The sequence below is a fragment of the Bos javanicus genome, chromosome 11 (genome assembly GCF_032452875.1).
Source record: "Bos javanicus breed banteng chromosome 11, ARS-OSU_banteng_1.0, whole genome shotgun sequence".
NCBI lineage: Eukaryota > Metazoa > Chordata > Mammalia > Artiodactyla > Bovidae > Bos > Bos javanicus.
This window is the reverse complement of record NC_083878.1, coordinates 104,008,533-104,024,213: the sequence shown is the minus strand read 5'-3', so window position 1 is coordinate 104,024,213 and position 15,681 is coordinate 104,008,533. Positions and strand designations below refer to the sequence as shown.

The following is a 15,681-nucleotide window of genomic DNA, read 5'->3' as shown; positions in this document are numbered from 1 at the left end:
GGCCCTCAGGGGCGGGGCCTCGCGCGGGGAGGGCGGGGCCTGAACGCGGCGGGGAGGGCGGGGCCTGGGTGCGGTGGGCCGCGCGCGGCCCCTTTAAGGCGCGGCCGGGGCGGGCCCCGCGGCGCGGCCCCTTTAAGGCTTGGCCTACGTGGCAGCCGCTGGAGCCGCGGACGCGGAGCGAGGCCGGCCGCTGGGTACTTCCTGTGGAGGCCGCAGCGGGCGCGGGCGCCGACGGGCCGAGCGCCGAGGGAGCGAGCGAGCGAGCGAGCGAGCCGAGCCTCCCGCCGCCGCCATGGGCCAGAACGACCTGATGGGCACGGCCGAGGACTTCGCCGACCAGGTGCGGCCTGCGGGCCCGTCCGCCCGGGGCGCCCCCCCCCACCGGCCCTCCTGTCGGGCCCCCGGCCTGGGTGTCTCCGGGGCCCCGCCCGTGCTCCGCGGAGCCGGCCCCCGGCCCCCGGGGCGCCCCGAGGCCTGGCCGGGCCCCTCCCGATGCCCTCGCCGGGCTCGCTCCCCCTCCCCCAGCCGGGCCCTGCCTCCCGGGCTCGCCGCCTGCCTGGGCCGGGGCACCCCCAAACTCGGCCTCGGGGGCCCAGCCCGCCCTTGTGCCGTCTGCGCGCCGGGGCGCCCTGGGTGTGTTCCCCGGGCCCGGGCTTCGGGCGCCCGGCTCTGTGGGCCTGTCCTCCCTTCCTGATCCGGCCCGGCTCGTTCTAGACGCCGAGGGGCGCCAGCGGCTGTCTCCCCGCCTCCCGAGAAGGGGTCTGAGGCCCCGGGGTGGGATGGGGGATGCTTGGGGAGCGTCCTCGCCTTTCTGCACCGCTGGGTGGTCTCTGCACGCTTGTCCTTCCACTGGGCACTCTTAGGGGGCGGATCCTGAACAGGGGGGTTGGTCAGACCGAGGCCTGAGGGGGTCCTCCGGGTGGAAAGGGGGGCGCCCTGGTAGGCACCCTCGCTGCAGAAAGCCACGGCACTGATTCTTTGCTCTGTCCCAGACGTCTTGGGTCACGGGGTCCCTTTGACCCTTCCCTTCCATCTTCCTTCCCTGTCTGGACTCTGCCCCGCGATGAAATGAATGGATATCTGTCTGTACATACAGCTGGGGGGAGGGGGACGCCTACCTTCCTGTTCAGGAGTCCAGGAGTGTCCAGGTGGCATTCCTAGCAACAGGGAAGCGGCCCTTGAAACAGGCCACTGAGTCACTGCTAAAGGTGTTCGGAAACTAGACGGACTGAACCAGGTCCTGCCAAGGGGACAGAGCTCTCCCGCGGTCTCCTTCGACCAAGCGTGGCCCGGAGACCATGGTGGTGATTCTTCAGACGTGTGCCTTCTGCTTCTGAAAGTGTCCCGTTATGTCTACAGACTATAGGAGGAGCTGCGGCTGGCCCAGCCACCATGCTCTCTTTGGTTTACTTATTGGGTGTGTGGCTTTGTCAGAGTTAAAAGTAGTGAGCTTTAGGTTTCTGTTTTTATGGGGGTGGTTATAATTCATCATACTCCAAGGCTGGGCTCTCTGGAAGGTGTGTGTGAGAGAGAGAGATTTTAAACAATAGTTAAGCGAGCTGTTTTCTAATCGGTTATTGGTGAACAAGGTCTCCTGTTGCTCCCCTGACGGATGAGATCTCTCTAGTGTGGCCTCCCCATTGGGTTCTCCCAGCCCCACTTTCCTGTGAGCTGCTTATGGTATAAAACTGTGGGGCTAAAACAGTCAACTTGAAGAAATGTTTTTCCCTCAGGTCACGATTTTGTTTACAATCTAAAAATTGTATCCCTTGCAAAAACAATTTGTATAGAAAGCGCTCAAAAACCAAGCCAGCCGACATTGTCCGCTTTCGCTGACATGATTTTAGTGACCCAGTTTTGTTTCCCCAAGTAGCCGCTATCTAAGAAGACCGCTCAATTCAGCCATGGTAGCTGTGAGAGCCTCGTACACTCTCTGCAGCCCGGAAAAACCCCAGTTTTGCAAGTGAATTTCATAACTGAATCTAGATAAAATGTCTCCACTCAAGTTGCTGCCAACTATCAAATGATAAACCCTCCTCCTGCCAAAAAAAAAAAAAAAGACTATCTTTACGTAATCCTTTATTTTTTTTTTTCTCCATGCATTTTGTTTGCTTTAAATGAAAGAAGCAGAATCTTGGAACTGGAAAGGCCCTCGAGGGGCACACAGGATCAACCTGTACTGGTTTCACTGCTGAGGCTCCTGGGGCCACAGCCCCGGGCAAAACCCACAGGCAACACGCTTCTCAGGCCTGCTGTTTTTCTGTAAGACAGCACACTGCCTAAGATCTGGAAAAACAAGGTCACATCTACCGGGCAGGGCAGGTTCCTGCAGTCAGTTTTTGAGGGCCAGAGCCCACCTTGGTGGTGACAGCTGTCCACAGACACCTCCGTGCCCTTCCGTAGGAGGGTGGGGCAGGAGCTGCTTCTGCCACCTGGCCTGGTGTGAGAGAAAGGCATGGACAGGTGACGGGGTGCAGAGCAAAAGTGATGGCTTCCTGTGGACAGAATCTGGCCAGGCTGGGCTGGTGCTTTTGTTTTTTGACATCGATCCACATAGTGTTAAAACAGCTGCCAACAGTAAAGGTGCAGAGAGTCTGGGCTTTTAAGATGAAAATGATCTCACTTGCAGGGATTGGGGAAGTGTCATGACAGTCACTGATGTGACCAATAAATATAAACATGACATGCGTGGCTTTTCCAACCTCATTTTCAGAAAACAAAAGCAAAAATGAGGGACAGAAGGTCAGCCAGAAGTCAGCAGGGTCTCAGAAGGGCCATGTGTCCCCTGAGAGCTATGACGGTAATCTGGAATCTTCGATGCTCCGGCATAGGGCCAGGCCATCCGTGCACACTCCTTGTGTTGCTCGAGGGTCCCGGGAGCTTGGGCCACAGCACTTGCATCCAGATGCAGAGAGGGAGGTCTGTGTGGCCTTGCGCGGCATGTGGTGGCCCACCACGCTGAGTCGGCGAGCTGCGACCTTCCTCCGGGCCTGCAGAGACACTAGTGCGGGTGAGTGGTCTGGCGCCCTGCGGCCAGCAGGCTCAGCTGCCTCTTTGGCATCAGGCTCCTTGCCCTGGGTGGCAGGGACAGCGTCCTCCTGCTGGAGAAAGTGCTGAGAGAGCTGTCTGCGGAAGCTGGCATTCGGAAGCCATCTGAGCCTGGGTCTGAAGGGGCCAGAGACTAATGAACTCAGCAATCCAAAATGACGCCCGTCCCCTGCAGCTGGGACTCAGGGCCAGGCTGCAGGCTATGACTCCTAAGCACATTTGCCCCAGTAAATAGGAGTATTAGCACTTAATGGGCTGTGTCACCAAGGTGACAGATAAGCCGCATGAGGCCTTGCTTTCCGTGTGGCCTTTGGTATTTCCACCTGTCCCCTGGCAGGACAGAGCCAGTCCTGGGAGCTCACACCTCCAGGAGCTCCCTTTGGCCTCGGGTCAAGTGCTGGGGAGCAGGGCATGGCTCTGGTGGGACACTGAGCCGGGCCTCCGTAGCCCCCAGGTCTCGGGGCTGTGCCTTAACCCCGCGTGGAGCCACTGGTGTGGGTAGGGTTTGGGACAGCGCTGGGTGGCTTCTCTGTGTTCTCCGCCTGTTCCTTTGTCATCCCTCCCCCACAAGGGCTTCCGGCCTTACACCAAAAAGGAGCGGGGAGAGGGCAGAGAGGAGCCGGCTGACTCACTGCTGTCCTCTGCTCTGACCTCAGACAGGAGGTTCTGAGAAGGCACCCTGCCTCCCTACCTCTTGGGGAGCGGGGTGGAGGCGCGGGCGTGGGGGCAGGGGCAGCGGGGCTTATCCCGGAAGGCCATGAGCAGCCTGGCACTGCTCCTGTCTCAGTGGCGCTGTGTCCCACTGGCTTCGGTAGGGAAGCCAGGCCATCTCTCCAGCCCAGGGCTGATCGACACCTCTTCCTGGACATCCAGGCGCTGCGTGGCCTTACAGAGCACTCAGGGAGACTCACTGGGGGTCTGGGGGCCCTGGTGGATGTGCCCCTGTGAGTCACCGGGCTCAGGTACCAGCCCTGACTCAGCCTGATTGGCCGGAGGTCACTGGCCACAGGCTCTAATCTTCTGGGGTGTGCAGGCTCGGAGTGGCCCTGGAGAAGGGCAGCCCCAGTTCTCAGGGTGCACGGAAGCCTGACCCGCCTCTGCCTGCAAGTTCTCATAAACCAAGAGTTGCAGCCTGCTTTCCTCAAGTCCCTTTTGTCCTGAACACCCAGAGAGAGTGGGTTTCCCTGTGTTCTGTGGGAGCTGCAGATGGCTGTGTGACGTGATGGCCGTGTCCCAGAGCCACATACCAGGTTGGGTACAACTGCTGCTTAAATCCCTGCTGCTCGGAAACCACAGCCCCGTGTATGGAAACCTTAGCTCTGTAGGTGAGTCCTCAGATGGGGTCTTGCTTAGGACCCATATGTCATGCTGGACCGTAAGATTCCTGTGAAAGGCCTGCCCCCCAGAGGGTGACAGACCCTGTCCTTGCCCTGCAGGCCCTGCCCACTCAGCATCTCCTTCCGGCCTTCCCATCGTGATCCTCTGTCTGGGCACAGCGTGCACTGCCCGTGACCACTGGGTGCGTGGGCCACAGTCAGCCCCTGCCCTCGGGGCCCATGGTGTGTGCAAGAGGCCAGCTTAGCGTGAGCACCGGCCGGGTGGCCTCTGGGGGCCTGCTTCAGGGGCTCCTTGGCCGTGCCAGGGGGACGCTGTCTGCAGCAGCACAGCGTGGGCCCAGGGACCGGGCGCCAAGAGCGTAGTGTGTGCAGGCGAGGCGCACATCGGGTCTGCTCTCACTCTGTCCCCCCAGCTGCCTTCCTCCGTGTTCAGTCCAAACAGGTGCTCACTAGAGGGTGGCTGGTCTCAGAGAGGCCCTGGATCGGCCTGACATATAAAACAGCCCCAAACCTAGCCCACGCCGTTGTTTAGCTGCTAAGTCACGTCCAGCTCTTTGCGACCCCATGGCTGTAGCCCACCGGGCTCCTCTGACCATGGGATTTCCCAGGCAAGAATACTGGGGTGGGTGGGTTGTCATTTCCTTCTCCAGGGGATCTTTCTAACCCAGGAATTGAACCCACGTCTCCTGCATTGGCAGGTGGATTCTTTATCACTGAGATGTGCTTAGTTGAGAGCACAGATACCTGAATTTTTGCAGTGTTTTCTAACTCAGAGATGTCTGTCTTGGCATGTCTGCACTCTGAGGAAGGAGTGAATTACCTGTCCAAAGAGAACTTCTCTCCACCGCTCTCTAATCCCCATGACCCAGACACTCAAATTAAGAGCGCAGACGTGTCATGGAGGCTTTAAACACCGCCTCCGTCTTGAGGTTTAGGGGCCAGTGGAGGCGAGTCGGCCCCCGCCTGGGATTCACAGTCCACACTGCCCTCCCGGCAGGCTGTGCCAGCCTCATATGGCTTTCCCCAGGTTTCAACACTCTGCTGAGGCCTGTGTTGTTGCCAGGGCTCCTTGGCTGGTGGCTGGGCCTACCAGGCTGGGTGATTACCCCGTTGCTGGGTGTTTTGATTCAGGCCCTGAGGCAGAAACGGGAGGGTGTGTGGCCTCCGCTGTTCCCACAGCTCCTGATCTGAAGTGCTTCTACCCTACGTGGACTCCAGAGTTCATGTAGGTGTATTTGGGATCTCTTTTTTTTTTTTTTCCTTTTAAAGACAAGGTCCATTGTCCTCTTTTTTCCTCTGCTTATTAAAGTTGGAAAGAATCTTCACGACTGTTAACCCAGTGGTCCTCACTTTGTAGGATAGTAGAGACCCCCGCCCCCACCAGAGCATTCACTCAGCTTGTCCACAGCGCGTGGCCATCGGGGTCAGAGCCAGGGTGAGAGCACCGGCCGTCAGCCTCAACCCCGGGCCCGCCTGCTCGCCTGTCTGCGCATCTCCCTCTCCCACTGGGACTCTGGTGCGATTCCGTGGGGGTCAGGGGCCAAGCAGATGCGGGCAGAAGTGTGACGCCTTGGGGCCCAGGCTCTGGGACCTGGAGAGGGTGGACACCTGGCTTGTCACCCCTCTGTCCTCAGGCCAGGCTGCTGTGGCCCAGAGCCCGGGGGAGGGGAGGCGTCTCTGTGCTGACTAAGCCAGAACAGACAACTAAAGGTTGGTCTACACAGCTGGCGGCTTGCTAACCATGGTGGACGGCTTTAGCAGCACCTAGGACTTTCAGTCAGCTTTTCAAAACACCAAAGCGGAAGAAACGCTCCCAGGCACACCGTCTTCTATCTCAGCAGCAGGTTGGCAGCCTCAGAGGTTGTGACACTCAGTGTCCCTTCGAGGGGTCAGATTCATGGGTGCCCTTCGGACTCTGGCTGCTGACACACAAGTCACGTGGGCGGGCACCCGATCTTTCTCCCCAGTTCCTGCTGTTACCGGGTATCACAGGGCGTCTTTCCCTTTGTCTCTCCGCTTTGAGCGCTTGGTAAGAGAAGGTGCGTGTGGTTCACCCGAATGACACTCGCGCCTCGGTTTCGAGTTGCGTGTGTGTTTCTTAGTCAGCCATCGTAAACGGCCTGGCTGGCACGGGGCAGGAGGAAGCTGTGTCTGCAGGCATTGCTGGCTGTCACCGTGGGAGCAGGGCTGTCCCAGCAGCTCGAGGGTAGCGAGGCCAGGCAGGTTCTCACTTCGTGGATGCCCCGAGACGGACCCTGGGCACATGCCGGGGCAGCAGTTCTGCAGTGGAGAGACCCTGGGCCAGCGCGCCGCCGAGGCCCACCGAGTCTGTCATGGGCCAGCCTGGCTTCCCACGCCCTTGACTGAGGTGGGCGTGCTGTTGTGCAGCAGTTCCACATGCGATGACAGTAGTTGACACGCACACGCCGGCTGAAACGACAGAGGAGGAGGTCGGGGGCCAGATGGAGGTCTCCCTCACCTCCAGGCAGGGTGCCCGGACCGCGCCCCCGCCCCCTGGGCAGTGCTGGGAGCGGGCGACAGGCCTCCCCCCACCCCGTCCCGCCGCCCTCACTGTGGCTTTCCCGGCCTGCAGTTCCTGCGCGTCACGAAGCAGTACCTGCCGCACGTGGCACGCCTCTGCCTCATCAGCACGTTCCTGGAGGATGGCATCCGCATGTGGTTCCAGTGGAGCGAGCAGCGGGACTACATCGACACCACCTGGAACTGCGGCTACCTGCTGGCCTCCTCCTTCGTCTTCCTCAACCTGCTCGGACAGCTGAGTGAGTGGCGCCCGTGCCCCCGCGGGTCTCCCGGGCGGCGGGGTCTCCCGGGCAGCGGCCTGCGACCCGCTCCCCCCAGCAGGGCGCCAGGTGGGCCTGGGAGCAGGCCCTGCCGGCCCTCGGCTGGCTGCCCTGTTTAGTCCTGGCCGCATCGCTTTGCGGCCCTGGGCTCAGTGACCGGAGCAGGAGGTGCAGGGCACTGGGGGGCGGCCAGTGAGGAGCCGAGGCACCCCGAACCCGGGGTCTGGGAGGGTGACAGCGGCAAACAGAGAAGGGCGGGCCTGGGTCACCGGTGCGGCCACGTGGCTTCGGGCCTGGCTCCCGCGACCGTCCCGTGTCCTCGGGGCACAGGGCAGGACTGCAGCTCCCTGCAGAGCTCCTGTAACACGCCGACTCTAGCCAGGAGGGCGCGTTCTGGACCAGGGCTTTGGATAGGTAGAGGCCATCCCCGCCAGAGGCTGCTTTTGGCTTGGGGTGGGTGGCTGGGCTGCCGCGGCTCCAGCAGCCAGTGCAGGGCTGCAGCCCTGACCTCAGCCCCCTTGCAGCCGGCTGCATCCTGGTGCTGAGCAGGAACTTCGTGCAGTACGCCTGCTTTGGGCTCTTTGGCATCATCGCGCTGCAGGTGAGTGGTCTCCCTCCTCTCTCCCTGCTTAGAGCCGAGCCCCTGGGGCAGAGGCCGTGAGGACTCGGCCCCACTCCCCTTCAGCCCACTTGTGTCTGCCTGGAACTGCTTGGGGCCGAGCTCCGGGCTTCCACCGTTGTCCACTTCCCCAAGTTCCTTGTGACAAGGCAGCAGGTCAAAGGGTTCTCTACTTCACAGAGAACGCATAGCTACTCATGAAATGTTTAGCTCACATTTCACCCGGATTGGGTTTGTCCTCCAGAACCATCTGGGCCCAGCTCTGAGGAAGCAAGGGCTTGTTGACAGGTCCGGGCCACCACCCACCCCAAGGGACGCTGAGCCCGTTGCTGAGTTTGGGGCTGTTGATGTCCCGAAAGGGTTTTGTCTGTCTGGTTATTTAGATTTCTCATGTGTGTTGGAAGAATTGCCTGATGCTGTTAATTCTGTAGAAACAAATTTGTCTGGAAACGCTGAGACTGCAGTTTGTCTTTCCTCTTCCCTCAGACGATCGCCTACAGCATTTTATGGGACTTGAAGTTTCTGATGAGGTAGGCAGCTTCTGCTTGGTGGCTAGTGTATCTCTTCGTGTCTCTAAAGTCAGTAGCTGTTGGTGGAAGTGAGTTTCTCTGGGTCAAAACCATGCTTCTTAGACTCTGTAGCGAACGTTGGTGAGGCCTTTTCCTCCCCATCCCCGAACCCCGAGAACACAGGTGAGAACCCCATGTCTCACGAGGGCTCACGGGTCCAGGGGGAGTGCTGGTCAGCAGGAGAGCCCGGCGCAGGCCCCGCAATGGGTGCAGATGTCCATGGGGGTCAGCGGGGTCCCCTTCCTGCTGGGGCCTCTGGCCCTGTCCGCCCGGCACTGGTGGGGCCGGGGGGCCTGAGCGACTGCTGTGGGGGTGTGTCCCGCAGGAACCTGGCCCTGGGAGGAGGCTTGCTGCTGCTGCTGGCTGAGTCCCGATCCGAAGGCAAGAGCATGTTCGCGGGCGTCCCCACCATGCGTGAGAGCTCCCCCAAGCAGTACATGCAGCTCGGAGGCCGAGTCCTGCTGGTCCTGATGTTCATGACGCTGCTCCACTTTGACGCCAGCTTCTTCTCGGTACGTCTCCCCGGTTGAGTCCCGACCTTCTGGAAGGGCGCTGCCCCCTCCTCTGCATGCTGCACACCGCCGAGGGGCCGTCAGATGGGACCTTGACACTGCCGAGTTCTTAGGGCCAGGAAGCTGCCCTGGCCTTGCCGCAGGGCCCCTCCAGCTGGGGATGCAGGCTCCCAGCGCGCACACCTGCAGCTTCCAGGCACGCCCGCCTGCAGCGGGCACTGTCTGCACACGGGGGGTCGGGGCTGCAGAGTCGAAGGCTTCATCCTTGGCCCTAGGAGTTCATAGAGCCGGGGCCCTGGCTGGGCAGGGTCCCCAGGAGGGCTCTTGGCACTGGGGGCAGGGAGTGGTTGGTCCTGAGCAGCTCCGGGGAGTGTGGTCCCAGGGTCAGCCGTGAGTGAGTCCCGCTAATAACCCTGCCTGTGAACTGCAGACCTCTCTCCGTCCCGAGTTACTCCACCCTGGCGCGAGGCCCGCAGGGACGCGGGCAGCTGGAACCGGCCTGCACATCAAACAGGACACGTCTCTTCTTCACGTTCATTCTCATTCCATACCTTTCGACCTATGCAGATCCTCCAGAACATCGTGGGCACGGCTCTGATGATTTTGGTGGCCATCGGCTTTAAAACCAAGCTGGCCGCCTTGACTCTTGTCGTCTGGCTGTTTGCCATCAACGTGTACTTCAATGCCTTCTGGACCATTCCCGTCTATAAGCCCATGCACGACTTTCTCAAGTACGACTTCTTCCAGACCATGTCGGTGATCGGAGGCTTGCTCCTGGTGGTGGCCCTGGGCCCCGGGGGTGTGTCCATGGACGAGAAGAAGAAAGAATGGTAACGGAGTCCTCCCTGCCTGGCTGGGACCCGCGGCCGTCGAGGACTGGTTCAGGGTGGATTTGAGTAACTGCCAGCATCTCCTGTACCCTCTTTCCTTCCCTCCCTTGGTAAAGGCACAGATGTTTTGAGAACTTTATTTGCAGACACCTGATCGTTAATGGCTAAACCTGCTAAGGACCCACAGCCTGGCATCTGACTATGTGGAGCCGGCCGGCCCAGGCCAGCGCCCCCGCCCCGGGGCAGGGCCTGGCTTGTTGGAGTGAGCATCTTGCTTGGCTGTGGCCTGTCAGCCCAACTTTTTTTTTTCTTTTTTGGGGTGGGGGACCTTGAAGCTGTACTGTGAGCAGATACATTTGTGTATCATTCAAAGCAGTCTCCCTTTTTTTTTTTTTTTTGAAGTTTACCTTTTTAGCTAACTACTCAATGATTTGGGGTGGCCCAGCCCAACATCACACTGGTTCAGGCCCACACCAGTGCCTTCCCCGTGGGCTCCGCCCTGCGCTGTGATCCTCTTATAGGGCCGGTGAGAGCGTGTAGAGAAACCCCAGACCCCAAGAATAAGGCAGTATTAGAGCAGCAGCCAAAACTGCGGTTTACGGCCAGGGCGTTCCTCAGAGAAGTGGCTGGGGTCGGTGCGGTTTCCGCAGGGTGCTGCCTGGGAGCGCAAGGGGCTCACAGTTGGGGACGAGGCCCTCAAAGGCCGCCTGGAGCCCGCAGGGGCCGGAACCCAGGCCTGGCAGCATGTGTGGGCCTTATTGGTGCCCGCATGCCCAGATGGGGAGCAGCCGCCACTGCAGGCAGGGCTGGACCGGAGCGGGCGCTCAGACCAGTTACCTCAGGCCGACCTGTCCCAGAGCCGCAGCCGGCGCCCACTGCCCAGCGCCCCTGGCCCGCTCGCTCCCTGCCCTCACGAGGCCGCTGCTTGCTCAGATTGTCTATTTGCTATGCTGAATGCAGCCCCAGTTACTTTTTACGATCTGTGATGCCTTACCGATTGGATCTTGATCCTGTATTTAAAGTTTTCTAACATTGCCTTATACTGTGTTTCTCTTCTTGGGGGTGGGGCCGTGAGCTCTTCTCGCTGTTCTTCACTCGTCCACCTGGTAGCAGAGGCCATGAGGTGACGGCAACCCCTATGCCGCCCCGGGTCCTCCTGGGGCCAGGCCCTCCGAGGTCTCACAAGACTTGCCTTGGAGCGGGCCCCATCTTCTCTGGATTCATCTGCTAGGGGTGCGAGCCTGACCCAAGGGCCTTTCCTGGGGTTTCTGGGGCCCATCCTGAACCCAGATCCACATGGACCTTCGTGTTGAGCCAGGGTGAGGGGAGCAACCCCCACCCCGACCCACTCAAGCCCCTGGCCAGCTTCACAGGGCAGGGGGAGGCTGGCTCTTACTCACTGGAGCTGCTAGAACCTTCCCTACAGTCTGGACCCAGCTAACCTGAGGGGAGCCATTGCCACCTTTCCAGCACCACCCATGTGTCCCCACCCACCCCTAGGCCCCCACTACAGAGGTTCCTTATAGCCCACCCCCAGGAGCCCACTTCCCTACTCCCCAAGTATTTACAAGGATGGAGGGCTTTCTACTTCCGTCCCTGGGGTGCTCCCACGTGAAGGGGGTTCTGACTCTGTCTCAGTCTAGGCAGGGTGGTCTCTCTCAGCGCACCCCCACCCAGTTACCCCAGCCTCCCGGCCCCAGGGAACAGCCCACTTGGCTAGGCCGCAGCTGCTCTGTGGCTGTTTTTGGCAGGGTACAGTTTCTGGTTTGTACAAACCGAGACTGACCCCTGGTGGTCCCCAGTCCACCTCCCCTGTCCCTGAGTGGGCTAGTGCTCGGGGCAGGGGTAGACGCTTATGTAAGAAGAAAAGGACCTATTAAATTGGTTTTAGCAAAAAGAATTTCTGAAAAAAAAAAACAAACTTTTTTTTGCTCTCTGTGGGAAATAGGTATAAATCTCATGCTGTATTTTATATCTTAGTTGTGTTTGAAAACATTTTGATTTTTGGAGACACGTCAAAATAAATAATGGCATTTGTTGTATGCAGTGTGGTCCTCTGGTGTCCTCCAGCCAGGTGGGGCCTGGCCAGGGCTCTTCGCCGGAGACCACGCCCAGACGGAGGTCTTCCTTCGGGGTCCCTGCTGCTCCCTGGGTGTGGGGTCAGACCCTAGCCGTGCAGGCAGGGGCAGCAAACGAGGAGTGCGTGGAGCAGGTCTTGGGAACTGGATCAGCGGGGACCCTGGCGGGCAGCTTCCGAAGACTTTCAGAATTCTCTCAAGATGTGTTTTACCCCAGTGACCTTTCATCAACCTGACTGTTTAAAAGAGCTGAAGCTCTTAGGTTTGCGGTGGTGATTTTTGAACTTCTTTTTCAAGGAGCTGGACCGCTTCTGTGGCACAAACGGAGAATTCCCGTCAGCGGGAGCATTCGGCCGCAATACCGGGGTGCTGTGAGCCTGCCTCCCAACCCCAGCCTGCAGGGAGGAAGGGGCTTTGGTGGGAACCCCTTGGCAGCTTTCTGCCTGCGGCTTCCGTGATGACTTGGCCGGACAGTTAAAAGGCAGCACTCGGACCCCAACCGCACAGCCCTGCCCCGCCCTCTACCAGCCCAGTGCTACGTCACTGACGGAACTTCTTTCCTGCCCCAGTCTCAGAGGTTGCGGGGGCTGTGATCGAGTCCCTTCCTCGAGGTTCCTGCGCAGCGCTCTGGCCGCCCTGCCTTAGACCGCGGGCCCTGAGCCTGCTCCCTGCAGCCCCTTCTGCGCAGGCGCAAACCAGGAAGCAGCCCCGCCCCGACCGGGTAGCCCCGCCAGCGCGTCTTGTATACTGCTGGCTTGAAATTTGTTTTTAAAAAAAAGGTATCTGATTTTTTTCAAAAGAAGCTGAAACCCACGGCTATAGGAAGCTGCTGCCGCGCCCGCAGCCCGAGGGCCAGAACTACCTTCCTGCGCTTGAGGACGCGCTCCCGGCCCGCTTCCAGGGCCCTGCTGTCTTCAGGGCCCGGCTCTCGGGGGCACCTCGGCTTCTCATCCTCGTCCTCGGTCAGAAAGTCGTCAGTGCTATCCCCAGGCCCAGTCGCTTCTGGGTCCTTCTTGGCGAACAGCTCTGCTGCAGGGGTAGAGGTTGGGGCTGTCTGAGGTCAAGTGCACCACCTGTGCCCAGGGGTCAGCCAGGCGTAGGACCAGAGGCGGACACGCAGCGGGAGGGAGCTGCTTGCGGATGGAACCCGCGGTGTCAGCTGTGACCGAATCCCGAGGACGGGTGGGCGGCGCTTACGCGGGTACAGGTCTGTCATGCTGTCGTCACTGTCGCTCGGGGCGGCGCCGTCATCACTGGACGGGGGCTCCCAAAAGGCTTCTCTAGGACGTGGCGGCCCGTCACCGTCCTGCTGGTCTTCCCTCCTCCTCCTCTTGTGCAGGAGGCAGGCCGGCACGAACTCCACGCCCCGCTCCTGACACTCCTCATCTGCGAGACAGACCGGTAAGCTGCCTGGCTCCCTCGCGCCTCCCCACCGTCCTCCGGCACACAGCTGGGCTCAGCCAGGCCCTGCCACCCTCCTCCCCAGGGAAACGTCAGGAGAGCCTTCAGCTCGGCTCCTCCTGGGAGAGCAGCCAGGTACGTGGGGGTGCAGGCCAGGGACAGGACAGTGGAGACCGAACGGGCCTGGAGCGCCCATTCCATCGGCTCCAGCCAGTTTCCAGGAAGCTGTGCCTGGGAGAGTGCCAAGCAGGCACAGGAAGCCACGCCAGCCTGCCACCCGGAGACTGAAGTCCCCTCGAGCACAGCAGCTAGGACCCCTCCCTGGATGGTGTGCTCCATAAAGTCCCGGCTCTAAGCCTCCAGCACACTCCCATCCAAAGCTGCCAAGACCCTCTGTGGTCTTGTCCCCACCTGCCTTTCTAAGCCCACCTTGCCTGGTGGCACAGTGTCCTACAGAACCACCCCCCCCAGCCAAGCCGAGCACTCTCCCCACAGCCCCTCAAGTCCTGTCTGAAGAGAAACCCTCAGAGAGCCGCCTGTGTCAGGCAGGCCCACTGGGCTCAGCACCACCTTCTTCAGAGCACTTGACCTCACCTGCGCCGCTCTGGAGTCCGCTGCCCGCCCTGCGCTGCCTCTACCATCGCCCTCTCCTCACCGTGCTGGGACTGGGCCTGGTGCACCCACCAAGGGCCACCAAAGGCTGACCGGGCTGCCGTTTCTGCCTTCTAGGGCTGCTGGCCTGGGGAGAGCACACAAGCACCCAGACACCCACGTCCCCTGAGGCTACTTACACTTCCGCAGCGCCCTCTGGTACCGCTGGCCCTGGGTGTGCCTCAGCACGTGCTCCGGGGACTTGTTGATGTGTCTCAGGGTGAGTTTGCAGAACAGCTGGTGCCTAAGGGACAGTTCACAAGCCAGGGTCTAGACCCACAGCTCTCTACCATGACCACGTCTTAGAATCACCACCAGAGAGTATGATGGGGGAGGTCTGCCGTGTGGCTTAGGCATCAGGATTCTTCCAAGCTTCCAAGCAACTGCAGCCTGCCACTCCTCCAGACAGCCTCACCGTCCACCCAGCAAACAGGTGCAGACAGCCTGGCCAGCCTCCCCAAACTGCTCCGGCAGGAGAGGCATGTGGACCACTGCTTCACAAAGCGCTGGACAGTGGGACTGTCTGCCACCCCCTTCATCTTGACTACTACTGTCAACCGTGCCCTCTCGGCTAAATCAAAGCTCTCCTTTAAACGAAAGAAGGAAAATGAACACTTTCAGAACCTCAGATGACAAACCACAAGTGTGCCAACCCTCTACGAAGCACACAGGCCCGGGTGGCAAACCTCGTGTTTCCAAAAAGAAAACGAAATATCAACTTCAGATATGCAGATGGTACCACTGTAATGCACTACCACCCAGCAGTCATGTATGAATGTGAGACTTGGACCATAAAGAAAGCTGAGTGTGGAGAAACTGATGCTTTTGAATTGTGATGCTCAAGAAGACCTTTGAGAGTCCCTTCTACAGCAAAATCAAACCAGTCACTTCTAAAGGAAATCAACCCTGAATATTCACTGGAAGGGCTGATGCTGAAGCTGAAGCTCCAATACTTTGGCCACCTGATGCGAAGAGCCGACTCAGTGGAAAAGACCCTTAAATTGGGAAAGATTCAGAGCAAGGGGAGAAGGGGATGACAGAGGATGAGATGGTTAGCTAGCATCACCGACTCCATGGACATGAATTTGAGCAAACTCCAGGAGATGGTGAAGGACAGAAAAGCCCGGTGCACTGCAGCTCACGGGGTCGCAAAGAGTCGGACACGACTGAGCGACTGAACACACACACATACAGACATGAGCGAGACGGGGGCCTCACTTGGGGTCCCAGGTGACTCACAGCTCCAGAACTCCCACCTGCATCTCAGGTCTCCTATCAGACGGGAGGGTGGGCGCTGCCAGACTGGCCGCATCTCTGAGGAGCGCTCACTCTGCGCAGAGGGGTCGGGGCTCCGGAGTCTACCCAGTCCCGGCCAGACTCAGCACTAGGAACTGTCCCTCCCCGGCAGTGCCCGGCCGCCCCGCCCCGGTCTGGCCACGTACGGGTTCTTGGTGCTGGGCACAATGTGCGGCTCAAACTCGGCGTAGTCGAAAGCCGGGGAGGCGCGGACCAGCCGCTGGTACTTCTTGCCGCGGGTGTAGACCTGGAGCTCGGGCAGGCGACACGGCAGCTCGTGGCCGGTCAGAGCGCACCGCACCTGCGGGCGGGAGCGCGGCGCGGTCACGGGGTCCGGGCGCTGGGGGTCTCGGGGCCCGCCGTGGGGTTCCCGCACCCCACCCCCGCCCCGCTCCCACCTTGCAGGCGCCGGGCTCCAGCCGCAGGCTCGGGTGCTCGCGCAGAAAGGCGCGCACGTCTGCCGGCAGCTCGCTCATGGCTCGGCGCGCGGAGCTGGGCACCGACCTTCGCCGGAACCACGTGGGCCGGGGGCGGGGCCG

The 15,681-nt window shown here is 60.4% G+C and overlaps 2 protein-coding genes across 3 annotated transcripts; one reads left to right on the top strand and one right to left on the bottom strand.

Moving 5' to 3' along the window:
• Nucleotides 1–143: 143 nt before the first annotated feature.
• On the top strand, nucleotides 144–11,758 carry SURF4 (surfeit 4). 2 transcript variants are annotated; one of them, XM_061434114.1, is made up of 6 exons: nucleotides 144–340; nucleotides 6,979–7,165; nucleotides 7,711–7,787; nucleotides 8,292–8,335; nucleotides 8,700–8,886; nucleotides 9,454–11,758. In XM_061434114.1, the coding sequence occupies exons 1-6, from the start codon at nucleotides 293–295 to the stop codon at nucleotides 9,718–9,720; spliced, it is 810 nt and encodes a 269-aa protein (XP_061290098.1). In that variant the 5' UTR covers nucleotides 144–292; the 3' UTR covers nucleotides 9,721–11,758. The 2 variants fall into 2 exon arrangements, with proteins under 2 accessions (XP_061290098.1, XP_061290099.1); XM_061434115.1 differs by having other exon boundaries at nucleotides 162–340; nucleotides 9,317–11,758.
• SURF2 (surfeit 2) lies at nucleotides 11,662–15,660 on the bottom strand. Its single transcript, XM_061434117.1, has 6 exons — nucleotides 15,541–15,660; nucleotides 15,289–15,443; nucleotides 13,987–14,090; nucleotides 12,992–13,180; nucleotides 12,657–12,823; nucleotides 11,662–12,105 (listed from the first exon to the last, which is right to left on the bottom strand). The coding sequence occupies exons 1-6, from the start codon at nucleotides 15,616–15,618 to the stop codon at nucleotides 12,022–12,024; spliced, it is 777 nt and encodes a 258-aa protein (XP_061290101.1). The 5' UTR covers nucleotides 15,619–15,660; the 3' UTR covers nucleotides 11,662–12,021.
• Nucleotides 15,661–15,681: the final 21 nt, after the last annotated feature.

What these genes read in the sequence shown, in the direction of transcription:
- SURF4 (XM_061434114.1), top strand. Translation starts at nt 293, where the DNA reads ATGGGCCAGAACGACCTGATGGGCACGGCCGAGGACTTCGCCGACCAG. An exon ending in CAACCTGCTCGGACAGCTGA is followed by an intron (nt 7,166 to 7,710) that starts GTGAGTGGCGCC and finishes GCCCCCTTGCAG; the next exon opens with CCGGCTGCATCCTGGTGCTG. An exon ending in GACTTGAAGTTTCTGATGAG is followed by an intron (nt 8,336 to 8,699) that starts GTAGGCAGCTTC and finishes TGTGTCCCGCAG; the next exon opens with GAACCTGGCCCTGGGAGGAG.
- SURF2 (XM_061434117.1), bottom strand. Translation starts at nt 15,618, where the DNA reads ATGAGCGAGCTGCCGGCAGACGTGCGCGCCTTTCTGCGCGAGCACCCG. An exon ending in CATGACAGACCTGTACCCGC is followed by an intron (nt 12,824 to 12,991) that starts GTAAGCGCCGCC and finishes CTACCCCTGCAG; the next exon opens with CAGAGCTGTTCGCCAAGAAG. An exon ending in GCGTCCTCAAGCGCAGGAAG is followed by an intron (nt 12,106 to 12,656) that starts GTAGTTCTGGCC and finishes TTTGTGCCACAG; the next exon opens with AAGCGGTCCAGCTCCTTGAA.